At 44.6% G+C, this 23,688-nt stretch overlaps 1 protein-coding gene across 1 annotated transcript; it reads left to right on the forward strand.

Moving 5' to 3' along the window:
• The first annotated feature begins 379 nt into the window (after window positions 1-379).
• NAA50 (N-alpha-acetyltransferase 50, NatE catalytic subunit) lies at window positions 380-21,840 on the forward strand. The gene is made up of 5 exons (XM_084270291.1): window positions 380-520; window positions 13,303-13,439; window positions 13,914-14,033; window positions 14,953-15,019; window positions 17,921-21,840. Exons 1-5 carry the CDS (start codon window positions 513-515, stop codon window positions 18,099-18,101), a joined length of 513 nt encoding a protein of 170 aa, XP_084126417.1. The 5' UTR covers window positions 380-512; the 3' UTR covers window positions 18,102-21,840.
• The last annotated feature ends 1,848 nt before the right edge of the window (window positions 21,841-23,688 follow it).

A 23,688-nucleotide genomic window follows, 5' to 3' on the forward strand; every position in this document is an offset into this window, starting at 1 on the left:
CCCCTACCTCCCCCCCGCCCTCCCGGGCTGCTTCCTGCCGCCCACGCCAGCAGGCAAAAGCGAGCGGCGCGATTGGCCACCTCTGCACCACGTGACGAGGGCGTGACCACCTCGTGCCGCGCCGCCTCCCCGCCTTCCAAGCCACGCGGGGAGTGCCGCGCGGCGGCGGCGCTCCGCCCTCCGCCCTCCCCCCTCCCCTTTCCTCCCGGCCTCTTCCCGCGGGGGGCGGGTATGGCGCATGCGCGGCGGGAAGGCGGGGGTGCGGGGGTCATGCCGGCGCGGCGGCGGGCGGGGGCGCGCGCGGCGTGAGGTGAGGGGTCACGGGGGCGGGGCCGCAGGCAGGCGGGCGGTCGGGCAGTCGGACGGACGGAGGCCCATGTGGAGCGGGCGCGGGAGCAGGAGGAGGCTGAGCCGCCCGCGCTGCCCGGGCCGAGGAGGGGGAGGCCGGAGCCGCACCCGCACCTGCACGCAGCCAGCACGGACGCCGGTGCCGGCCAGGCCGCGGCCGCGCCATGAAGGGGTGAGTGCGGGCCCAGCGCGTCCCGCGGGGGTTCGGCGCGGCTGTGACAGGGCGGCGGAGCCCGCCTGGGCCCGTCTCGGCCGCGCCGCCTCGCCCGCCGCCGGGTGGCGCGGGGCGCGGAGCGGGGCGGGCCGCGGGCGGCGCGGCCCAGGCGGCGCGGCGGGCTGAGCGCGGGGCGGGCGGCGCCGCGCCTCGGCGGGAAGCGGAGAAGGCTGAGCGGTGCCGCCGGCGCTGCCGCCCGCGCTGCTCCCGGCAGCCGCCGTCGCCTCGGCGAGGGGTGGGGAGGTGGCTGGCGGCGTCTCTCCTGCCCTCTGGGAGAGGGGCCGCGGGGGGCTGGCGTCAAGGGAGCCCCTTTTGAGGCAGCCAAGCCGGCGGTACCCCCGCTGCTGAGGCAGAGCGCTCTGCGGGAGCCCCCCTCGCTTTAAGGTGTGTTCTGCTGCCAGAGTGAAAGCTCTCCCCGCTCAGCCCTGCTCTGCCGAGCCGGGGGAGCGCAGCGGCTCATCCCGCTTCCAGGCAGTTTCGGCTCCTGGACGCTACCTGCCTGCAGAGCCATGGGGGGAAGGAGCCAGCCAGACGCGGGAAGCTTGCTGCTGGCTCTCTCCTGCTCGTCTGGCGGCAGCGGAGGATCGCGGCTGGGTCTGTGAGAGAAAGCTGTCGGCCTCGGACAAGTAGTTTCTGCGGCGCTGTCGTTGGTGCCGTACCCCTAGCAAGCGCGGATGGGCGAAAGCGAGCTGCGTGCCGTGTCCGAGCTGTGCAGCGCCCTGCTCGGGGCCTGGCTTCGCTTCTCAGCCGCCCTGGGAAACTCCGCGATTTCAGATGCTGAAACGCTCCAATTCCCGCTCGGTGGAGGCAGCGAGGTGCGGCGGTGCAGGGCTTGGCGTCGTGAGGCTGGAGGCCTTTAGACTCGCTGCTCTGCTCTGGAGGCAGATGACCTACCTGACCTTGCACAGGTCACTTTGGGACAGGTTTTTCGGTGTTGGTTAGGTCACCTGATGTTTATTGATTTCAGCATCACCTGTGCTCCACAAAACGCGATTCTTCCACCCTGTACCTCAGTTTCCTCATACACACCAGGGAAGCTTTCCACAGCTGTTTCTCTAAGGAGTATTAAACCCATCCCCTTGAAACTGGTGTTATGCAATGCTGGGTATTATTATTCCAGTTTGGCAGCTTAAGACCGGGTGAATGGAAGCTGAAGCGCTTAAGCTTTTACTAAGAAATGGTAAGGGGTTTAGCTTATTACCAATTGGGGTGAGGTCACACAACAAGACTGCTTGATAACAGGTACTTAGCTACTTCTTACAGCATATAAGCAGCTTCAAACATCGTGAGGGGCTGGCAGGTATCTGTAGAAAGAAGTTCAGTGGTGATTTCAAATAAACTGACTCTCATCTGACATGAAATAGGTGTGTTTGGGATGTCGGGAAATCCTTTATTCACCTGCACCACCCTACATGAAACAGGGCATCCTGCTTCTTAGTCATCTTATAATGAGGATGACAGAGAATAGGAGAAGAGCAACAGCACTGATCAGCCAAGTTGAAGTGACAGTTGACGCAGTCATTGTTCAGCAGCACTCCTGACAAAACTGGTTTTCCTTTTATCATCCATTGACTGTTCTGCTGGTTTTTTCCAGCTTAGCCATGCTTGGGCTGTATGTCATTTGTGAGTTGAGGGGCAGGGTTACCAAGGCCTGGATGTGTGACATGGGTAGTGATCCATCCAGGCATGTCAGGTCAGAGCTGTGGAGGTCTTCTGGCAGGTTGTAGCCAGAGCTGTCCACCATGCAGTGGCGCTCCCCACGGGCTTGATGCCTGGCTTGTGCTGCTCAATAGTTCTCATTTTGGGGACCTTTGTGCTTTTTGTAACTTCTTTTTTTTTTTTAAATAAAAAAAGCCACGCAGAACAAAACCACACACCCTCCTCTTCTGCTTCCAGACTACCAAACTTCTGTTACTTTACTTTCACTTACAGGTGGCTTTATCACCGATTCAAGTTTAGAACTTACATTTTGGGTTTTATACTTGCATATTTCTGTTTTTCTGGTACTGCACCTCACCAAAGAGCAACATGTTCCTGTCTTGTCAAAACACTGTTAGCAGCACGCAATAAGTTCTTGTGCAGAATCAAAAATCTTCATATTGAATCCAGGTGTTCTCTAAAAATTCAGAATAAGGCAAATAGGACAGTAGAATTCAAAGTGAAAAAACCCACCAAAACTCAATTTAAGTACAATGAGCTAATCATTGTATTTTCATCAGACCGAGAGTTCTGAAGGAATATACTAAATTACATAAGAATGCTCTGGACAAAACCAAATTCTTAGTCAAGTTACAAAGATCAGAGCAGGTCCCTAAAAAGCAAGTGCTGTCAGAAGATGGATCCAAAAATAGATCTAAAGCTTCAACTTCCAACATACAGAAACTAATGTGGTGTTTGAAAGGATCTGATCTGTCTTCAGTATTGAATCCAAAATTGTGGATCAGTTCTTCTGGACATACTGACTCCATCTGAGAACTTTTCCTAGGAGTGTGCGTGTGTTGCATAGTAACCCACACCACAAAGACCCATAAAATCAGCTGTAATTATGAACAGTCTGCTTTGGCAGAGAAAGCACTGAAAAAAAGAAACTAGCAAGTTCACTGATGTTTTGAAATTTCAGATCTAAGAGAGATTGTGTAGTCAGCATGTGTTGCGTGCAGCCCTCTTTCTTAGCTCTCCGAATTCAAAATAGCACGTAGCAGTGTGTTAATAATGCATGGGTGCTTGTAGTGTCCCTGTCATCAGGGCACTTGAGATTAGGTGACTTCTTTTACAGAGGGCGTCTGGTTTCAGAGATTGTGAAAGATTTTTTTTGTTGTTTTCTGAGCTGCTTGTGTGTCTTCTCTTATTTGAGGAGTTAAACACTGACTGTTGAGCTCACGTTGCTATTACTCTTACTTCCCACTTCCATGCTTGGTTTTTATATTCACTCTACCTTCATCTTCTGAACTATTTTAGTAGTTTAGATACTTCTTACGTTTCTTTTTTTGCTTTTTTTTTTTGTTTGCTTTAACATCAGCTGAAAAACTGAGGTAATTCACTGTTCTGTCAGTGAGCTTCATGATTCTCTAGAGATTCATTTCTTTTTTCATTTATTGTATTCCTAAATGTTTTTATTGTTAGTTCTGGAATTTGAAAATCTATTTTAGAACTGGATTTGCACAAGGAAAAATACCAGTGGGAGGGACGTGGATTCTACTCACTGTAGTAATTTGGCCAGTTTTTGTAGAGCAGATATAAATAATACTCCCTGCACTTTACTGCTTTAGCAGTTGTTGATTCACTTGCTGCTCAGTGTTTTTATACTTTCACTGCAGTTGTTGTGGTGCTGGTTTTGAGGAATGAAAACTGAAAATCTTGCATCGTTTATTGAGCATTTGCCGGTCGCTGTTTGTGGCCTTTTGGTGTCAATAAGGGTGCTTCCCCGACCTGGTTCAGGTGAAGCTTGTGAGAAGAAGTCATCCGGCCTTTCCCCTCTGCCCTTACCAAAAAACCACATTGTGCAAGGGGTGGGGTGCAGGACATGCACGCTCCCTTTTATGCTTGTACCTGATGTGTGGTCAGTGTCAGCTCGTGTGTGGAGCGTGTAGCACGCACGCTACAAGCGGGGCCTGGTTGATGCCTGTGCTCCTGTGTATGTGGGTTATTGTGTCACACTGACCAAACTGCTTTCTGGTTTTGAAGGGAAACACCTCTGGGACTGTAATTTGGCAGCATACACTTAGCCACGTGATGCAAAACTGATCGAAGCAGGGAGCAGAGTGCTGCTGTGTGTTGTGCTGCTGTCTTAGGAGGTAACATAGGTGGTTTGGGTTAGAAGGGACCTCAAAGCCCATCCAGTTCCAACCCCCCTGCCTTGGGCAGGGACACACTCTGCTAGACCAGGTTGCCTGGTGCCCCATCCCACCTGGCCCTGAACACTGCCAGGGAGGGGGCAGCCACAACATGCATTGCTTTTCTGTGAATAAATAAACCCCCTCTAGGAGCCTGCCTCTAAACTTGTGTGTGTTGCAGTTAATTCTTGGGCTTTGTAGTTCCCGCGGGTCCTGCCCTGCTGCGGAGGAGCGCGTTGCGCTAGATGAGACACAAAAGGTGTCTGCTGCCACGGAGAGCAGCTGTAACCCAGTGGCTCTGCAGGGCAGTGCTATTTGTGCTGCCTTTGTAGAAGGGACATCGCAGCTGGGGAATACTGACCCTAACGGAATAGCAACAATACGTGTATTTAAAGTACGGTGAGTAGTTACGGGTGAGCTCTGATACCTCTGCTTAGTTTGCCTGGATTCACAAAGTAGACCCTTCAAGGTCCTGAAGCTGTCTGTGTGTTTCTCATGAGGACAGGGAGGTGGTTTTTTTGGGGTTTTTCTTTTTTACTAACTCTTCTGAGTTAGTATTCCAGAGTTCGTGCAGAACTGTTGGTTTGTTTCCACTTGCAAGGCACAGTGCTAAAGTTAACCTGGAACTTCCTCCCATATATGTTTATGAAAGAACTGCTGAATTGTCATATGCACTGGAGGCAGGACAAAAAAAGGTAATCGAGCTTGAAAATCATTGTTTAGCTTTAGGATTTTTCTGAGCCTAGAAATGTCGACGTGTGAGCTATACTCTCTGCATTTAATTTCATGGATGGTAAATTTAGACTTTGCCTATGTACAAGCTTACAAATAGCTTAATATCTTCAAAGCTAAGCTTGTAAAAACTCAGTGCAGTTTATTATAGGTACTTGAACTAATTTATAGCTCTTACACTTGTTTAATTCAATAACCAGCTTAAGACATTCCATGAAGTAGTAAGGATTGTGAGGACAGGAAAGTAGCATAGGGATCTTCGCCGCTATCAAAGCAGTTTAGAACCTGGCCTTGGCTTTTGAGTGGTGCTGACCATTCTCTTCTTCGTGTATACGTGGCTTGTTAGTATATGGATTTGCTTGCTAGGTTGGGACATTTCTTCTGTGAAAAATGTAGCACCTTTAGTTGATCAGCAAATGCCATAGACTCTGCTGCCATCTCCTGAGGACAAGAGAAATGATGCGTCCTCCTTTGCCACACTAAATCGCTTCTAAAATGGGGAATAATGGGTGATGGTTGAGCCAGAAAAATACTTTTATCCAAGTGGAAATGATTCAGAACTTGAAGAGCCTGCCCATCTGGCAAGCATTACAAGTGTTCAGACCAATAATCTGAGAAGGCGCTAGATATTTTTACCCGAAAGAGGAGGAAAGGGCAGGAGAAGTCAGATCTTTATATTTGTTTGGGAACTGATAAGAGCGAAGTACAGCACCTCCTTGCATCTCATCTGCTCTGAGGCAGGCAATGTCAGGGTTATTTTCTGCTTCATGCTAAAAGGGAAAGGCAAGAAGTGACCCATGTGGGGGCTTTAGAGCAGCAAAAGTTTGTCAGAAGGGAGGTTGGAGGTGAGGAAGCCAGGTGGGTGGAAGAGAGAAGCAGTCTGTGCATAGAAGAATTGCTGGTTCTTTGAAGACTCTTGGACCTGAAGACCTGAGAGCAGAGAAGCACGGCACTGAAATGGGGTAACTCTGTGTTTGTGTCAAAGCATATTGAATTAATTCATTATGGGAAGGAAATGAAATGAGGCTTTGTAAAGAGTAGAGCCAAAACTATTTCCACAACACTGTCACTAGGTGACTAAGAGTAAGATATTTGAATTTTCCTGGGGGCAGAGTAATTTATTATTTTTTTAAATGAATCGAAAATACCATGCTGCATGGTAAGATCTTGATGCATGAAGTGCTTCCTGCCTTCCTCCTCCCTTTCCTCATTCTTTTCCAGGCTCCGTGTGATTTTTGGCCTTTAGCAGACAAGAATATTGAACTCTGAAAAAACTCCACATTTCTACCATCTGACCATTGTGTTTATCTTCTCTTGAGAGTACGGGGTGAGACCCGGGGCAGCAATTTAAGGCCTGTAAAAGTTTTCTCTGTGTGGCACTTGGATTTCTTGTCAGTAAAGATCACAAATTAGGTTGGAACTTGCAATTAAAGGAGGTTGCTTATTTTTAATAAATTGGTCTTCATCACAAATTTTCATTTGAAAACAATTCATTCATATGCAAAACTTGGAAAAGTAAAGGTGGGGGAATAGATTGTTGTGCTTGGTAAGTTAGGGGATTGCACTGATTGTTGCATTGGAAGTATTTGAAGGTAGGTGCATAAAACTAATAACACCCTTTGTTAATTATTAACTGTATATTCTTTATATAATGCATGGTTTGAACACCTCAAAAACACCAACCCTGGAACTGAAATCCAAAGCATAGGCAGGAGACTCATAATAACCCTCCATTTGTTTATTAATCTAATGGACACAGGCAGTTGTAGGGGAAGGTGTTTCAGTGACTTACAGGAATAGTCGGTGTGAAGCAGAAAACGCCTTTCTCCTAGTATGTCAATTCTATAGTTTCTTACCTAGTAAAAGTACAAGTAGTGCCTTTAAGAGATACAGACTTATGTAAATAAGGCACTTTGTGAACCCAGCATCCTTCTGTTTGAATTTGAAGGTAAGCCTCTGTTCTCACCTGAGAATTGTCAGGTACTTCATGAACATTAGTTAGCAAAGGATCATGATCTCCTGGGAGGCAAGTAAGGGTTATAATTGTTACATCCAGGACACTGAGGGTATGAAGAGGGGCAGTAACTTGTGAGATGTCTCTGGGTATTGGTAATGGAGACACAAAGATAATTTTGAGCCAAGTTGTTTCAAACTGGTAAAGTACTTCTGTTTTGCAATCATGGTTCAAAATCTGAGTGTTCTTGTGAGCTTACTTGAGTAATAAGGAGAAGTGATTAGACCAGCAATGGAGAGTTAGGATTTCTGGCAGCTCTTTATCTACTGAATGATTGCAAACAAGTTGTTTCCTCTTTTTACCTGACTTTGCACCTGGGACTGCCAGATATAATGTAGAACCTTTTACCTCAGGAGGTGCTCTGGAGCAGCAAAGTGTTGCAGGCTACTGAGTGATGTATTGTGGCTGCTTTTCTCTTCTAGACCAATTACATGCAATTCTGGTATTTTGGAGTTTGAAAATCATGTCAGCTGGGCATGGTGAGTCCTGCTCTTTGTATCCAGCTGCAGCAATGAGATAGCTTTCCGTTTTCTTGGGAAAGTTTATTTTCATTTGACGCGTGTGGAAATTACCTCACTGTCTCCCCCTTGCACTTGCCTAATCAGACAGCCGGGATGCTTCTTGGTTGTACTGCTGCTTTAGCTTTAGGGTTGGGTGGGGGGTTTTTGTTTGTTTGTTTTGAGAGATCAGAGGTCTAGTGCAACTCTCAAAGAACATGTTTCAGCTGGGAGAACTATGATGCTATTGTAACATAACTGTTTCTTGTATGCAAAGCCAGTGGTCAGATTTTCTCTGTTGAAGCAGACTGAACTCTCCAAATACAATGAAGATACCTTGACTGTAGCATGATGTGTTGTGGGTTTTTTCTTGTTGTTGTTATGAAAGAGAGACATGAGGAGGGTCTGAAGGATGTCTTGGGAAATTGCAATTCATGCCAGTGAAACCTGTTTGCACTGAAATCCATTTGAAACTCAAGTTGTGAGTGATGTCTTCTGTTAATTCTGATTCTAAAATTGCTTAGCTAGCTTTCTTCAGTACATCAGTGTGCCCTTCTACAGTCCAGCACACAGCTAGGGGTAACTTCCAGCAGCGTATCGAGTGTCGTGCAAATACATGTTTTCAGTAGTAAGTGTGGCTAAAGAAGATCAGGGGAGCTCAGAAGCAAATCAGTAAGACTTCTTGCATGCTAGGTTTGTACTTATCCTTCAGGTTTTCTGACAAGTGAAGCAGAGTAGATTTACAGTCCACAGATCTAGATAATTGAAAACATACCCGTCTGCCTACAAGAACTAGACTAACTTGTGTGCCTAGCAATACAACTCAAATTGTTAAAAAAAAGATAAAAATAAATACACACACACACACACACACCCCAACCAAAAAGCAAAACCAGGACTATGCCTGCCAAGAACCAACCAAAAAAAATACCCAAACCAAAACCCCCGTAGAACACTAGAGAGGCCCGATTGGTGCTGGAGTTGAATCTAAGCAAAGACACACCCTTCAGGTCTATAGCTTTCATAGCTCTGGTTTGGTTTTATTTTATGAGTGGATTATCCTGTCTAGACTCCTGCTTTGACTTGGAAGCCAAAATAGAAGCAATAAAGCTAGTTGGCCGCTTAGAGGGTGACAAACCTTCCTGAAGTCCTCTAATTTGTTAGGGCCCTTTTCTCCCCTGTGCTCCCTCTCCTGACTGACGATACCTCGGTAAGTTTTGTGAGTTGCAGATGCAGCTCTGCTAAATTTAGCATGCCAGATGCCTTCAATAAGCCTGAGCCCAGCTATCAGTTACACCGAGATCTGTTTCAGTCAGGCACATCCCTCTGGGGAGAGGCTTGCACTATTTAAAGTTGAATGAGACTGAGATTCTTACTGCATTAAGAAACTTGGAATTCCCCCTTTTTCTTCCTGATACTGGTTCTAAACCAGTGTTCAGCACTTGCTATTCCCTGGGACTGAATCTGTGTTTCCTCTTGAACTCTTAACTCTGTAAATCAGCTTTATCTTGAGCTATCATTTTGTATAGCAGTTCTCCTTTGGTATACATCACAAAACAAAAGGCAGCCTTAGCATAAACAAACACCAACGTCCCCTTTAGCCTGTGTTACTTCCATTCTGAATTTAAGACCTCACAGGGAAAGGTGTTCAAATCACAGCCCCGTAGTAGGCTGCAGATAAAGGAACGTAGCTGCAGTAGGACTAATTGGGTTGCATTTGGTCCTACAAAATGTGTGAGGCTTTTTTCTAGCAAGTGCTTGAAGGATATTAGGGCTCTGGCATGCAGGAGCATTAATGCTGGTGTTCTGGGTGTGTATCCAGTTTCAGTAACCGCTCCATGTCACCTCACTGAAGTCCCACTTCCTTTGGGATTTTTGGATCGCTCTTTACTTCTGCTCTTACATCGCTGGGCGGCATCGCTGTGTGCTTTTAAGTAACAGCAGCCTTATGCACTAGAAACTGGTTCCCTTCACTAGTGAAGCCTCAGTAATCAAGTCACAGTATGTCACAGTGGTGAGAAATGCAAGCATCATCCTAAAATACCTCAGGAAAATCCTTCTGGTAGAAATGGGAAGCACTGCTGTTGTATAAAGCAATAGTAAGTATTTGGGGTGCTGTAAGCCGTTTTGGTTAGCCAAGTTGGAGGAAAATTAACTTTAATGTGAAAGAATGGAAAGCAGAGCTAGTATGACAATAGAAGGAATTAAGAGTCAGTCTTAAAAGCAGAGGCCAGGACGTTTGTTTTAGTTACAAGAATAAAAGCATAAAGAGGTCATAGTAGCTCTCTGGAAAGGCATGTGGGATAGGGTGCATTGGTACCCATCAACTACTAAGCCTAACGAGCAAGGAGAGACAACATATGGGTACCTCTAAAGAACATTTTGAATGGGACTTGGAAGAAAGCTTAAATGTAAAAATGGTGGGAACAGCCTTGCAACAGAGGACGTTTTAAGTAGTGTCAGAGAGCAGATATTCCATCTAGGAAAGGGTGTGGATTTCAAGAGCACTGTAGTAATAAGAGGCCTGATGTGATGAGCCAAGTGTCCATCATTCCTTCATAGAAAAAATGGTTGCATGGGATGGGGTGACTGACTTTGGTCCAGAACATTTGACACCCAAGGTAAGTGTAGTTGACTGTTGTGTGCTCTGTGGAGTGCTATTTGACATGTGGGGTGGCAGAGATAGCTGTGTATCTCCTTAGGAATATTACTGGGATAATAGAATAAAATAATCTGTTAACACATGTGCCTTCTGGGTGCTCCAGCCCTTTGCACATCTTTGTTTTCTATAATCAAACCATAGCTGATTCACTAAACATACAAGAGGTAACTTGAAGTAGGTCTGCTTGTGGATAGCTATTAAAACCCCACCAAACAACAAACCAAACCCAAAGCTATTTGGGGAGGAGTGGCCTTCTCCTGTCCTTGTTGCAGGTGCTTTGCCTTGGATCTTTTGAGGCTGGGGTAGTTTTAAGTCCTTGGGTTCAAAGTGCATGTTGTTCAGTAAGTGGTGAGGTGTGGTACAAAATCACTCAGACGCTGAATGAACCCTGTGCTCTTGCACAGTGCTTCCACTTTAAACTGGGGTAGGGTTGGCACTTCTGTTGGTGAACCAGTCAGTTCTGCCTCTGGCGATCTTTCTCGTCTCTATTTTATGCTGGCAGAACACTTGTGTAGTGAACCTGGGGGCTGAGGTAGGTTACAACTAAATTTTCCCTCTTTTGGTTAGGTTAGATTTAATTGAGGTTGGCTACCCATTGCTGCACAGATGTCTGTGCCAGCAAGAGGATGGGAATGAATGGCTTGGGGGCAGCAAGGCTGCTGCTTCCAGCGGCAGTGCCAGCCTTCCCACGTTTTTACTCAAGGCCCCAGTGGCACTTCTGCCACGTGGTCCTCAGGTAAAGTGATGACCTCCCATGATGTAGATCTTCTTTCCATGTCCTCATCTGATTTTAATAGTATGTTCTCAAACAATAAATTGCTTCCATGTATAGCATTAGCTGATTAAATCAGCACCACATCTATAACACACAAGAACATATAATAATTAAATAGATGTATTTAGCATATTGATTTACACTTCCTGCAGTGTTTCTCAAACTTTTTTCATAATATCCTCCAGGATAAATTACTGGCCCAGGTGCAGCTCTCGACCAACAAGGGAACAGCTAGTGACAGAGCACAGGAGGCAGGCAGAAGGAGATGGCAGGAGGCAGCACGAATGTGGCAAGCGGTGAGAGATAGAGGGGGCAGCCCAAGGGCTCTAGTAGATCTGTCAGCAGCACCTTTTAGCCACCTGCTACTGGAACTTGTTTCTCTGGGCTGATGCCAGCCTCAGAGATGATGTCTTGGTTCAGCGATGCTCGATGTCATGCTTTTTAACCTCTTTGGCAACTGTGTGATGAAATGTTAGACTTCAGAGTCAGTAAAGTTCAATATTTAATACCATCTATTAATTCTGAGTAGTTAGATTAATTAAGGGAAGGCTATTAATCTGATGGAGAATTACAAAATCATCAACAATCCATTTGTTAATGCTAGATGGTTCTATAAAAAGTAGGCCCTATGTACAAACTGTCTAGCTTCTGTGGGGCTCGCCTGGGTGATTGTCTGATCTTTGTCATACCGGAGTGTGGGCAGTGGTAATCTTGATATGTGAGGCTGAAATAGCTTTGCAGAACGAAGGCTACGTTCTTTGCTGAAACGAGAAGGAAAAAGTGGGTGTGAGGGCAAGTGGTACTTCTTGTTTCTGCTCTCTTCAAGGCTCTAGCTTTTTCTGATAGCTTTTCAGGCTGCAGTACAATGCCTAGAAAGCATTGTAAATTTATCACCCATCATTGTTAACAACAATTAAAACTAATATGATATCTGGAATAATGATTAAAGGATTTTGATGTGTAATCAAAGTCAGTTAATAAACCAGACAGTACTCCACATTGTTTAGTGCAGTGCTTGAATAAAAAAGCAGTTGGTTATTGCCTCTTATTTGTTTCACTGTATTATGTAAGTTTTTCTGTGCTGTTGTGCCCTAGGCATCAACCTATGGGGGGAAAAAAGCAAGTTGCATGGGGGAAAAAAAAAGGCGGTGGGGGGGTGGGGTGGAAAGCAGGTACTAGGATGAACTTTGAATCCTGGCATACAAGGATCTTGGATCCCTTTTGAAAACAGAATTTGACCTTTTTCTTTTTTTTTAAGTCAAATAGTGTCTTTACTAATGTTTGGACAGAATGCAATCTGGTGGCCTGGATTCGGTAAAACCAGTCTGAGATGAACCTGGAATTGTGTTTCTAATTTGCCATGCATTGGCTTTGTACCTGCCTAGGTATTCTGGTGACCATGTGGGAAAAGATTTTGATTATCTTGGGGGTTTATTTTTTTATTCCTGTAGTCCTCATTAAAACTCTCTACCTGCACCTAAGAAATTGGCTTGGGCAATGTGAACTCCTAATTATATTATTTTGTTCAGTATGTGTAGTGTTTCTGTCAGGAAGTTAGAAAAGGGAGAAGCTTGGTCTGTTTCTTTTCAGTATAATTTAGTGCAGTACTGGTGCTTCAAGGTGGTAAATCTGCTCTTGGTCAGCAGGAAGAATGACTTCAGTGGTGATCACAATAGAGGCGTGTATCACCTTGAGAGTGGTGCATGGCCTTAATATGAGTTTGCTGCACATAGTACTGTTGCTCTTTAGAGACAGATGTCTTATAATGACTTTGTCTAAGCATAAGCTTTATATTGATAGATGGTAAAATTAATGCTGTCTTTGAAGCATGGGTAAGGACTTCATTCTCTTGGTTTCTTGTTTTTCTCCTTATGATCTTGATGATCAGTGAGGAAATTAATGGGATAAAGTTAAAGCTAATAATTGCACAGAGATTAGCCTTCTCCTGTCTTCCACCCAATAAAATCACACATACCATGATCTGTCAGTGTTAAGTGTGGCGTGAGAAACTGCTGACTGTATGGTACAGACTGAAATTGGGTTTGGGAGTTAAATCAGTCACCAACAGAAGACCTAATTGCATGGGCTGAACATTGCAGTTCAGGCATGCATTTGAACTGGTGATTACACGGGACAGTCTTGTAAGCATAAATGAAATAATTTCTTTTCAGTGTCCTTAGGAATTTTGCACTGTGTCAGATGTTAAGCATGTTTTGATTTGTTCCAGTAGCCGGATCGAGCTGGGAGATGTGACGCCACACAACATTAAGCAGCTGAAGAGGCTAAACCAGGTCATTTTTCCTGTCAGCTACAATGACAAGTTCTACAAGGACGTACTGGAGGTTGGCGAACTAGCCAAATTAGGTACAAATGTTCTTGCCAGTAATTGTGGGCTATGGTGGCAGAAGTGCTCATCACTGCTATCCATAATGGTTTTGAATAGCAGATCCTTATATTTTGTTGTTTTATGTAATGAAAAATAACTGTTTGGGTAGCTCAAAAAGCCACATTCCCAACCTCAGAGGGTTTGTGTTCTTAGTAGATTCCATTTTCCTGGGAATAGGCGTATTTTCTGTTACAGCAGAATACTTGCAATATGTGTGCTGCCAGCTTACCTCCTGATGTCAGTGCAAGTGGGCTTGGACTACAATAAGCCCCACAGTGTGTCAGAGCACCACTGGTAACTTCATTCCGAGTGTTAAGCCATGCTGTAAGATGTTTTATCAGGTTGGGAGAATTAGCAGGAGGGAAGGAAGGAAAACAGAGGGTGTAAATGAGGGAGCTGCATGTACAGTTTGAAACTTGAGACTGACAACAGTTTGTTTCCCTCCCTGGCAGCCTATTTCAATGATATTGCAGTGGGAGCAGTGTGCTGTAGGGTGGATCACTCCCAGAACCAGAAGAGACTGTACATCATGACACTTGGATGCCTGGCACCCTACCGAAGGCTAGGAATAGGTAAGGAGGATCATCTTTTGTATCCGAGTCCTCAAAGAAGCCAGGTTGCTGTGCAGCCTCCTAAATGTTCTCTTCAGATTTTCAACCAAGTGCACTTTCAGTCCACGAGTACGATTTATGATCTGCTCTTTTTTCGTGCCTTTCAGAAATTGACTTTTGGTAGAACTTTTCTAATTCAGTGTTTCACATTATTTTAATCTTAATTATGTTATCACACTGTGATACAAACGCTGTGCTTCTACAGATGTGAAAATGGATGCACAGAGTTAGGAAATAATTTCAGAGTTATGCAGCCAGTATGCAAGAACTCAATGTTCCTTCATTGGTTTCTGTCTTCCCTCTTCTAAATGAAGGGATTTTGTCTGTTTATTTTGTCTTCTTCACTACTGATTATTGCTGCTCACAGGTAGTATCAGCTTTCTGTCTGCAATTAGTTCTTTTCTCCTTGTTGCAAATCGGTTGATCAGATTAATCAAGACCTTAGAGTAACCCATTTGCTTTGACAAATTGGAATGAAAAGATAACTTTATTTTACTAGGTCTTTTATTGGAAAAAAAATAACCAATGCTTTCACTGCTTTATACGTTGTTTTGACCATATTTTCAGGTGTGTTTGAGACCTTGAAGCTAGTATTTGAATAAGCTGCTGTGTGTATATATGCTCTGGGCTGTTGGTTGTTTTGGTTTGGGGTTTGTTGGTTTTTTTGATCCAAAGAAAGAACTAATTAAATTTTGTGAGCAGTCAGAAAGATAGGTAGATACTTATACACCATGTTTTATTTGCCTTTCCTAGTTCTCACCAGCTCTGTCATTTTAGCCTACCTTCAGTTAAGCTGCCTCTCTTCAAGAAAGCCCTTAGCTAAGTACTGACTTGATTGTGCACTTCAGTTTTTCTTAATTATCTCTTTACCTTTTGGCAGGAACGAAAATGTTGAATCATGTCTTAAACATCTGTGAAAAAGATGGCACTTTTGACAACATCTATCTGTAAGTAAATGAGTTGAGCTCATGAGTTTTTGGAGGGATGATGGAGATATATATGGGCTCATAGGGAGGGGGACCCAAGGGCATTTTCAGTCTATTTCAGTGGGACCATTAGACATCTTGGGAGAAGTAGCAAGAAAGCCATGGGTCATATGCTGGGCTTGTTGAGTGATGCTGAGAAAACCAAGAACTTGCTTGTTGTAGAAAGACTCCTGCAAATTTGCTGAGTTTGAAAGTAGTTTCATTGCAAAATTATGTTATATTGCAGACTTACAATGCATGACTGAACATTTTTGAGAGACTACTTTTTTTACCATACAGTGTCAGCCTCAGAATGGAAAATACTGCAAATCTTGCAATTTGATGCATTTGCTGTCTGTATTTTATGACAGTACCGTATGGGTTAGAATGTCAGATCAGAGCTGCTGCAGGCACTCTATGTTAACATTGAGTAGCAAGGCCCAACTACTCACTCCCATTCTTGCAGTGTATCAGGTCAGATATTTGTGCAGCAAGGCAGTAAAGTAGGGCAATGACCTGACCAAGCTGGGGAAACTGCGTTCTGGGTTTTTTTCCTGGGTGTTTGGTTTGGGTTGGGGGTGGTGGTTTTGTGTGTGGTAATGGGGGTTTTTTTGGTTTTGTTTGGGGTTTTTTGTGGGGTGTTTTGTTTGGTTTGTTGTTTTGTTGTTTGGTGTGGGTTTTTTTTTTAAACCAGCTGCATGTATACATAAGGGCTTGACATAATGCAGGCATGAGAACAGGCACTGGGGTAGAGGACAAGGCTGCTTAAAAGAGCACCCCCATCTTAATGGATTCCCATGGAATTAGAGCCTGAAATCCACAGATGCCAAAGCTTTGCTTCCCCTTTGCTGTTAGCTGCATACTTCTGCTTCTTCCTCTGCATTGGTGTCTGTAAATACCCAGTTTGCTGATGCCAGTTCTGGCCAGATTGCTTCTCTGAGCCAGCGTCTTCCTTGTCTGTCACTGCTTATAACTGTACAAGTACAGTGCACTGGTGGGATGCAGGTACAGCTTGGGTGGGCTTAATGCCACCACAGAACTGCACCCTGAACTCTTGCCAGGACCACTGTAGACGCTTAGTGAGGAGTGTTTCATACACTGGTATCACTCGGTACAAATGGAGAGGCTTTCTTCTCAAGCTTGGCCCACCTCTGCCAAGGAGGAGCAAAGTCTTCCAGGTTCTTTACTGTTGCAGTTTTGTTTGCTCTTTGTACAAGGAACAGGGTTTTTCAAGAGGAGTCTGAATAAAGCTGCCTGTGGCTTGTATTCCTGCTGTCCCACCTCAGAAGTAATGAAGTCTCTCCGATGTAGCAATGCATTTTGAGAGGAGTGGGTTTTGTGGCCCACCCAGATTTATTCCTGACCCCCATGTAATCAGGCCTGGGGGAAGGCAGCAGCGACGTGTCAGTATGCAGTAACAGGAGAGCAGATGTCCGTGAGAACAGGAGCTTGCAAGAAAATCCACGAGATAACAAGCTGCAGGAATGTTAACAACTGCCTTAGAAAGGAACAATGTGACTGTGTAGCCTCAACCAATTATTAGCAATAGTGAGAGACACATGTAAGACAGGTGAATGGGGCGTCTAACCAATAGCAATGTAATGCAACTCGTGTACTGATATAGAAACCTACATAAGCTCTGTGTGTGCTTCAGTAAACGAGCTCAGCGTTGATCACATTGGTCCGAGTTGAGTCCGCAAAACTTCAGCTCCACACACTCCGAGATGCCTGCTAGTTGGCACAGGCTTTCCTTTTTGCATGTCACTGTGTGCAAATTGAAGAAACTGCTTGCTGGTTTTAATGCAAAAAGCCAATTCCTTCATAATCTTCTTTCCACTTTCCAGAGGAGAGTTCTGAGATGACGACAAATAGTCCCCAAAGTTGGGCATAACAGAATTCTTCCAGTGGCCTACTGATTTTATTACTGTGTGTTGCTTGTGCATCTTGTATCTGAACATATTATGCAGCTTAGCACCCACTTTGATCTCAATGGCTAAATTTGTCGTAATTATGAAGTTTTCTTTTAGCTATTTGACATTTATGGGGCTCAACGCGAACATTTTTGTTTTGTTGTGCTGTTGCTTCCAGAGTTGCTTTGGTTCTGTGGCTATGCAGCATGTTGTCATGACAATGATTCATGACTTTGTGCGGTGTCCCCTAAATCTGGGGAGTGTTTAATGAATGCTTTTTGCTGAGCCAAATGTCATTTATTTATTTTTTAACAGAACTTCTTCAAATAGCTATCCTAGTCACTTAGGAGGAAGGGCTGGTGGCTGTTTCTTTTGGAGGCCTTGAAACTTGTGGAGTATATACTAGCATCATCTGTTGAACTGGAGGGGGGTGGGGAGGGAGATAGATAAGAGGAGAAAGGACTTTTTAAGTCCATAGGGCTTTTTTGTGCCACCGTAGCTTTTTGTGATGAGAGAAGGGTAGTGTGCAAGGAGTTAAAATCTTACCAAACACCATTGCCAGTTTTGTGTTGGAGTGTGTAGGGATCATCACTCAGGCAACTGTTTTGGTCATCTGAGAAGTGTCACTATAGGAAGTTAAAATTGGATCTAGAATGAAACTTTGCTATGTATTCCCACAGAGTATCTGTCACAGAAGAATTGAAATTGCTGAGTTAGTAAAGCTTCAGAGTCTCTCTGCTATTTGTGTTCCTTTACTGAGGGGAAACATTTGCCACTTCTCAGAATGATTGCCACAGGCAGTGCCGGAGCTGTGTGTTCGCTCAGGATTAATTAGGGCAGACCAATATTCCTGAACTCACACCATCGTTCCTGTCTCTGTAGCTCCTTTTCTTGTCTGTTCTGGGTGTGGAGGTGGAATGCTGTACCGCAGAAAGCTGTGATACCAGTCTCTCTGTCCTCCTTTCTGCCCCAGGCATGTCCAGATCAGCAACGAGTCCGCAATTGACTTCTACAGGAAGTTTGGCTTTGAGATCATCGAGACGAAGAAGAACTACTACAAGAGGATAGAGCCCGCCGATGCTCACGTGCTGCAGAAGAACCTCAAAGCCCCTTGTCTTGGCCAGAATGCAGATGTGCAAAAGACCGACAACTGAACAAACCCCCAACGAACACTTTCTTGCACTTGCTTGTCGCCAAATAAGAAAAGAGAGGCCTCTTGAGTTCTATTTTTTTTTTTAACTCCACCCCTTTGTCCTTTTTTTTTTTTTTCTTGACCTCTCTCCAACAAAATGTAATGCTTCTTCCAAGGATTGTCCAATCATGTTTGGGGTTGTGTTTGGATTCTGGGGGCTTTTTTTGAGGGCTTTTGGGTTTTTTTCTTTTTTTGAAGGGGGGTGGGGTTTTTCGTTTGGCTTTTTGGTTTTTTTTGGGGGGTGGGAAAAGGTGTGCAGATCTCTTAAGTTTGAGGTGTGGAGGGCTTGAGCAGGTTATCCTGATGACAAGTTTCCTTCAGAATTTTCTCTTTCAGTAAGCAGAATGTAAATCCAATGGGGGGAAAAAAGGAAAAGCAATATCTTGTCCTTTGACTCCTACATTATTGTGTTTTTTTATAACCTACAGGGTACTTTACTTCCCCCCCCTCCAACCTTTGAATGTTACTTCATTACTTCCCACTCTTCCTCTTAATTCCTCCGCCTCAAAAAGTATGTTTAGTTCTTCCCAGTATTTTTGAGCGTGGCTTTTTTCCTCCATCTTTTGCTGAGAAGGGCAGGCTCCTTTACCATACCTTTTCACTCTGCCTGGGATGATCTTTTTGAATGCTTTCTTTAAATACTCCTCACCCAAGCTGGTGCTACACTTCTTAACTGACTGAGAGGAGGGTTTAGAGTGGTCTTTGTTTTATTTCATATTTTCATTTACCCAGCTCCCAGCAGACTTCTGCTAGAGTAAGCTAGGTCTGGTGTTGGCAAGAGTAACCTTGTTAAAATATCAATCTTGAAACAAGATCCTTGCTTTAAAAATGGGTGAAATGTTGTAGGGCCTATTGAGTTAGTTTTATCTGTGTTGTTGGGATGGGAAAAGTGACTGCAACCACTTTAAGCAGCTCTGATCACATAAGGCAAGCACCCGTCTCCGGATGAATTTGTTCCAGCTTCTAAAGCTGCGGTGACAAATCTGAGATGAGGCAAGGGTTGAGAAAACCAGGCAGCAGGGCTGAGAAGGGAAACACGAATCTGACCTGTTTCACTTAGGTTTGCAGGGTTCTCCTGGATTTGCTTGGGATTGGCTTGGCTTGCTGTGTTTCTGTGCTCCTCTGGGAGGAGGTGTTCAAGAACTGCACAGTCTGCTCCGTTGAAGGTTCTTTTCCTCTTTGCCCATTGAGTGGTAATAACACAGTTCTCTTGTGAGAAGGTGTTCATGGAGCACCAGAGAAAGCAGCGTATATTAGAGCATTTTATGGGTTTGGAAAATAGGCTGACTGGCTTCTTTCTAGTACTGTAATCTCAAAGCTACAGTGAACTCAAGCAAGCTCTGCTTTGCATCCTTTCATGCTGTGTTCCTTTCTATGCACTGCTGCCAGCGATTTCATGTATGCCAATACAAATACCAACTTGAGCTTGGACTCTTCTCCAGGCACCTGGGAAAGTGCACTGAGCTGAGACAACACCAACCTGCCCCATCCCCCAAGGAGATACTGAGCTGCATTCCTTTCCTGTTTGTTTTTTAAAGTTTAAATTCGTATCTTGGATTCACCCACTTTGAAAAGCCTCCAACCTATAATGCTCATTGCAGCATATATCTGGTTAATAGATGCTGTCTGGTCGTTCAAGGGTGACTTGGGAACCAAGGATTTCAAGGTGGGAGTTGTGGTGAGGCCAGGGACGGCACGCCTCGTTGCACATCTTGGATACTGAAGGCGTGATTGTACAAACTGCTCCCGAATTACTCCTCCTTTCCCAGAGGTGTGTGGTGCTTGTTGGTGTGCATCTTGACAGACCTATGCTGGAAAATGGGTACTCTGTTTGCTGGGTTTGCACTAGCTGAGTCTTTGGGAGATTGCTAACAACAAAAGCCCCTCTGCATGGCCTGAGCACCTGTGTTTGCGACTCTCGGTGGCAGGCTCTGGCTAAAATGACATAAACGGTTTCCTTGGCCAGAGGCAGCCTAGTTTGGACAAAATCTTATTTTCAGTACTGCTAGGACCTGCTCACGCTGGCTACATTGGTAGTTCCAACATCTCTCTATAAGAGGGGGATGTATTGAAGCACAATTAGCTTGTCATATGCCAACAGTTTCCCTGGCCATACTTAGACCAAGCCAAGAGAAGTATGTGGAGGGAGAGAGATAGTATTGTATGTGAGGATGTTTGTGCAGCACAGCTGTAACTCAGACCATAGCTGCCTCTGGTGCCAAGCAAAGTGCTCTTCATTCTTCTAGAACTAAGTGGTAAGTGTTTGGGTTGGGTAGATGGGTGTGGGGATATGAACTCTTAGGATTTGCTGTTGTTGTAGGCTTCCACAAATCAGTGTGTTTCACAGACAGTTTTCCTTCAGGTTTAAAAGTACAAGTCTGATGTCTGAACTTACTTGGATTAACCTTTGTTTCTGTCTCTTTTTTGCTTTGGGCTGCCATCATTCTATGAATGTATCCCTGAAAACAATTCTTAAAGCTCCTATTCCACAGCAAACCTGCCTCATTGTAACTTGTGATAAAGTGTTTTGTAGGATGTGGAAGAGAGAGTAACCACAAATCTAAGACTCCTTTTCCCAGGCTATTGATCCTGGAAGACGGTTGTTGAATCTTGAATACAAGGTTTAACCTGAACCTCGGAGTGAGCTGTGTTCCCTGTGCGTGGATAAGGGCCAGTGAGGGTCAGTAGCTGCGCATGACAAACAGTTGCATTTTATTAGTGCACCAGCCGTGTTGAGTGTGGGAGGAGAGCGCTGTGGCTTAGTGCTGTTACCCAGAGACAGTGAAATTGTGAAGCGTGAGTTCACTGCAGAGAACTTCACTTAATTTGGTTGTTGCTGCAGTAGAACTTCCTCTTCGTTGTTTATAAGCTGTTGTTTGCAAACTAACTGTTTTTTAAAAAGTTGGGAGTTTCAGTGTGTGTGTAGGGAAAGTGCCAGTGCTTCCTCTTCTGGATGAAGATCTAGCAAGAAAAATACACACCACTAACAGTTTCAGAGTGGAAATTCTGTATATATGCGCTACTCCTGAATCTCTGCAACTGGTTTTGTCATACATCGGTTGAAGCATGAAGATATCAACAAGAAGACTCCTACTAGAGGAAACCACGGTACGGGGAAAAAAAAGAATCATCCAGGAGAGAGATCCCTCATTTTTGGGAGGGGGAAGGGAAAGATTTTATTTTGTGTATACAGAAACTGGCTGAGTTTACATGATGCAGCTAATGGTTAAACCTGCCAACTAAATATTACATACTGTTACAATTGAAACAAACTTATGTGATATTTTGTTAAATCTTGATGGTGCCCTGTGTCCAGTAAAAATTTGATCCCCCAAATTGTTTTATCCTCCCTGATGTTGTAATCCAGGGTCAGCTGCTATGCACAAAGTCTGTGTTTTTGTAAAGTGTTTGCTGACTTGGATCTTTCTTTTGAATCTGCAACTGCTTCCTGATTGATTTGGCTAAGACCACCCCTGGTCTCTTGAGTTAAGGTTTAGTCAGAAGTATGCCCTATGTAACTTACAGGCGCATTCTCAAGGTTGCAAGTTCAGTTGCAGGGGGAGCAAATTCTTTACAATGAGACGGTCCATTTTTAATCTATATCATTGCCCTTGTTGTACATCAGGAGCATGTTTTTGGGTTTTTCTCAAACTCTTTAGAAATACCGTTCAAAATAAACGTGCACTATTTGAGTTACGTCATTTACCTCGTCACGTGCATTTCTTCGCGGTCCAGCTGTTTCTCTCTGAAATGTGGTAAAGATGTTTCATAAACTGTGGGACTTGGAAGGTCTCTAACATGAAGTGTGAGTGGGGCTGCCGTGCTGAATGCTGTGGGTGTCTAACTACTGAGGAGAGTGGGCTCTGTCTGTTTTCCTTGGAGTTACCAGCTTTTTCTCAGAAATCCTCTGCCTTGTCAGTTGAGTGGGGGGAAGGAGGAAGGGGAGCTGTCCTGGAATATTTTTGTGTTGACTAGTGAGTGGTCTTGAAATAAATAGAGCAGGCATCAAGAGGTGTGTTTTGGGCTTTGAAGGTTAAATATTTTGAAGTATTCAGATTAATTGCTAGCTATTGCAAATCTTGACAACAATCTTTGGAAAACTATGGTTTGTACCAGTAAAAGGAACAGGTCTTACAAAGTAGTGAGCGCTCCTTCATACTGACTTTTCTCAGGTATTTAAGTAAAACTCATATCCTTAACTGTTCCATTTTATTAAAGCCATTTCCGTTCCTTTCTTGCTTTGAAGTGCCATTTACAAAGTGGTAAAGTTGTATTATGGTATAGTTTCTGGAGAAAAAGAAATACTACTTTAAAAATGCCACAGCATATTCAATACTCCACTCATAAATTATTCTACCTGCTTATTTAAGTTCCTCTGGAAGCCACTTTGTCAGTAGATGGAGTTGCTGCATTCCTTAGAACAGCTTGCAAAAGCAAAGCTCAGGCTCTAAAACTTGACTGTGGTGTGGTCTTGAGCTGCTGCTACCAGCTGTCTTCCCTGACCTCTGCTGGAGGTCCTGGAAGGCACAGCTGCGGATGAACTGCCACCAGGAGTGCAGCTTTCATCACTCCGGTCTCATCAACAGTGGCAGAGGCTGGAAAAGTTTTGCTGTACTCCAACTGTTGCAACTGTTCTCCAAACTGTTTAGCCTTTGGTGGTCTCTGGCATGTTTGTTTCCTCCTCTGCCCTCAGTCACCTCTTTAACAGCCTGTTTGGTTTTAGACAGTTACTCTCTACAAGGAAACCAGCTGATAGGCCTGGTAGTTTGTGCTGCCCTTCCCCAAAGCAGTTCTGTTCCACTCACTCTATTCAAAACCTTGGGTATTTATGGGGTTATTGTAATAACTTTTTATGTCCTGTTATCTCTTAGTTGTAACAGTATGGGTTTTTTTTTTTTGGGGGGGGGGGGGTTGTTTGTTTGTTTACAAAGAGGATACATTTAAAGAGCAGTTACAATGCCAGGATTCGGTAAGCGAGTGGGGCAAGTCAAGTCACTCACTTCACAGGATCTCTATCCCTGTGAGGACCCTGTAGTAGCTCAGAGCTTTGGGCCACGAATCTTTTATTTGAATTCCTTTAGAATGTCTACCAAACCAGTCTGTCAGCTGTGTGCTGTAATTTCTTTCTGGCAATAGTATTTTGGGGTTCTACTAATCTATTCAACCCTTCTAGTCCAGATGCTTTGTATGGCACACATGGCTGTTGCCCTACGTCCTTTATCCTGCCTTCATTCCTCCTCCCCGATGCTTCAGTACTGTGAAAGCATTCAGTTTTACTACCATTTTGCCTAAAGGCTTTGTGGCAACACCATCTCAAGCTTCCCAGGCCGTTCAGTGAGCTGCCAGCTTTCTCTGTCACTCCACTTGCGTTTATATGGCCGGTAGTCAGAGAAGCACCAGCGCCTGGGGAAAGAGGTCTTCTGATCGCCTTTCTGTCAGCTGCTGTAGCACATCATGCAGACTTAGACCACTACTGTTCACTAGGTCACTGAATCCACACCTGCACTAGCAGCCAAGTATTAACACCTTCATTCCTAAAAACACATTCA

This window comes from Gallinula chloropus (genome assembly GCF_964237585.1).
Source record: "Gallinula chloropus genome assembly, chromosome: 1".
In the NCBI taxonomy this organism is placed as follows: domain Eukaryota; kingdom Metazoa; phylum Chordata; class Aves; order Gruiformes; family Rallidae; genus Gallinula; species Gallinula chloropus.

Excerpts from the sequence above, each read along its gene's own strand:
- NAA50 (XM_084270291.1), top strand. Across the intron at positions 14,034-14,952 it reads CTACCGAAGGCTAGGAATAG|GAACGAAAATGTTGAATCAT; the intron begins GTAAGGAGGATC and ends ACCTTTTGGCAG. Across the intron at positions 15,020-17,920 it reads ACTTTTGACAACATCTATCT|GCATGTCCAGATCAGCAACG; the intron begins GTAAGTAAATGA and ends TTTCTGCCCCAG.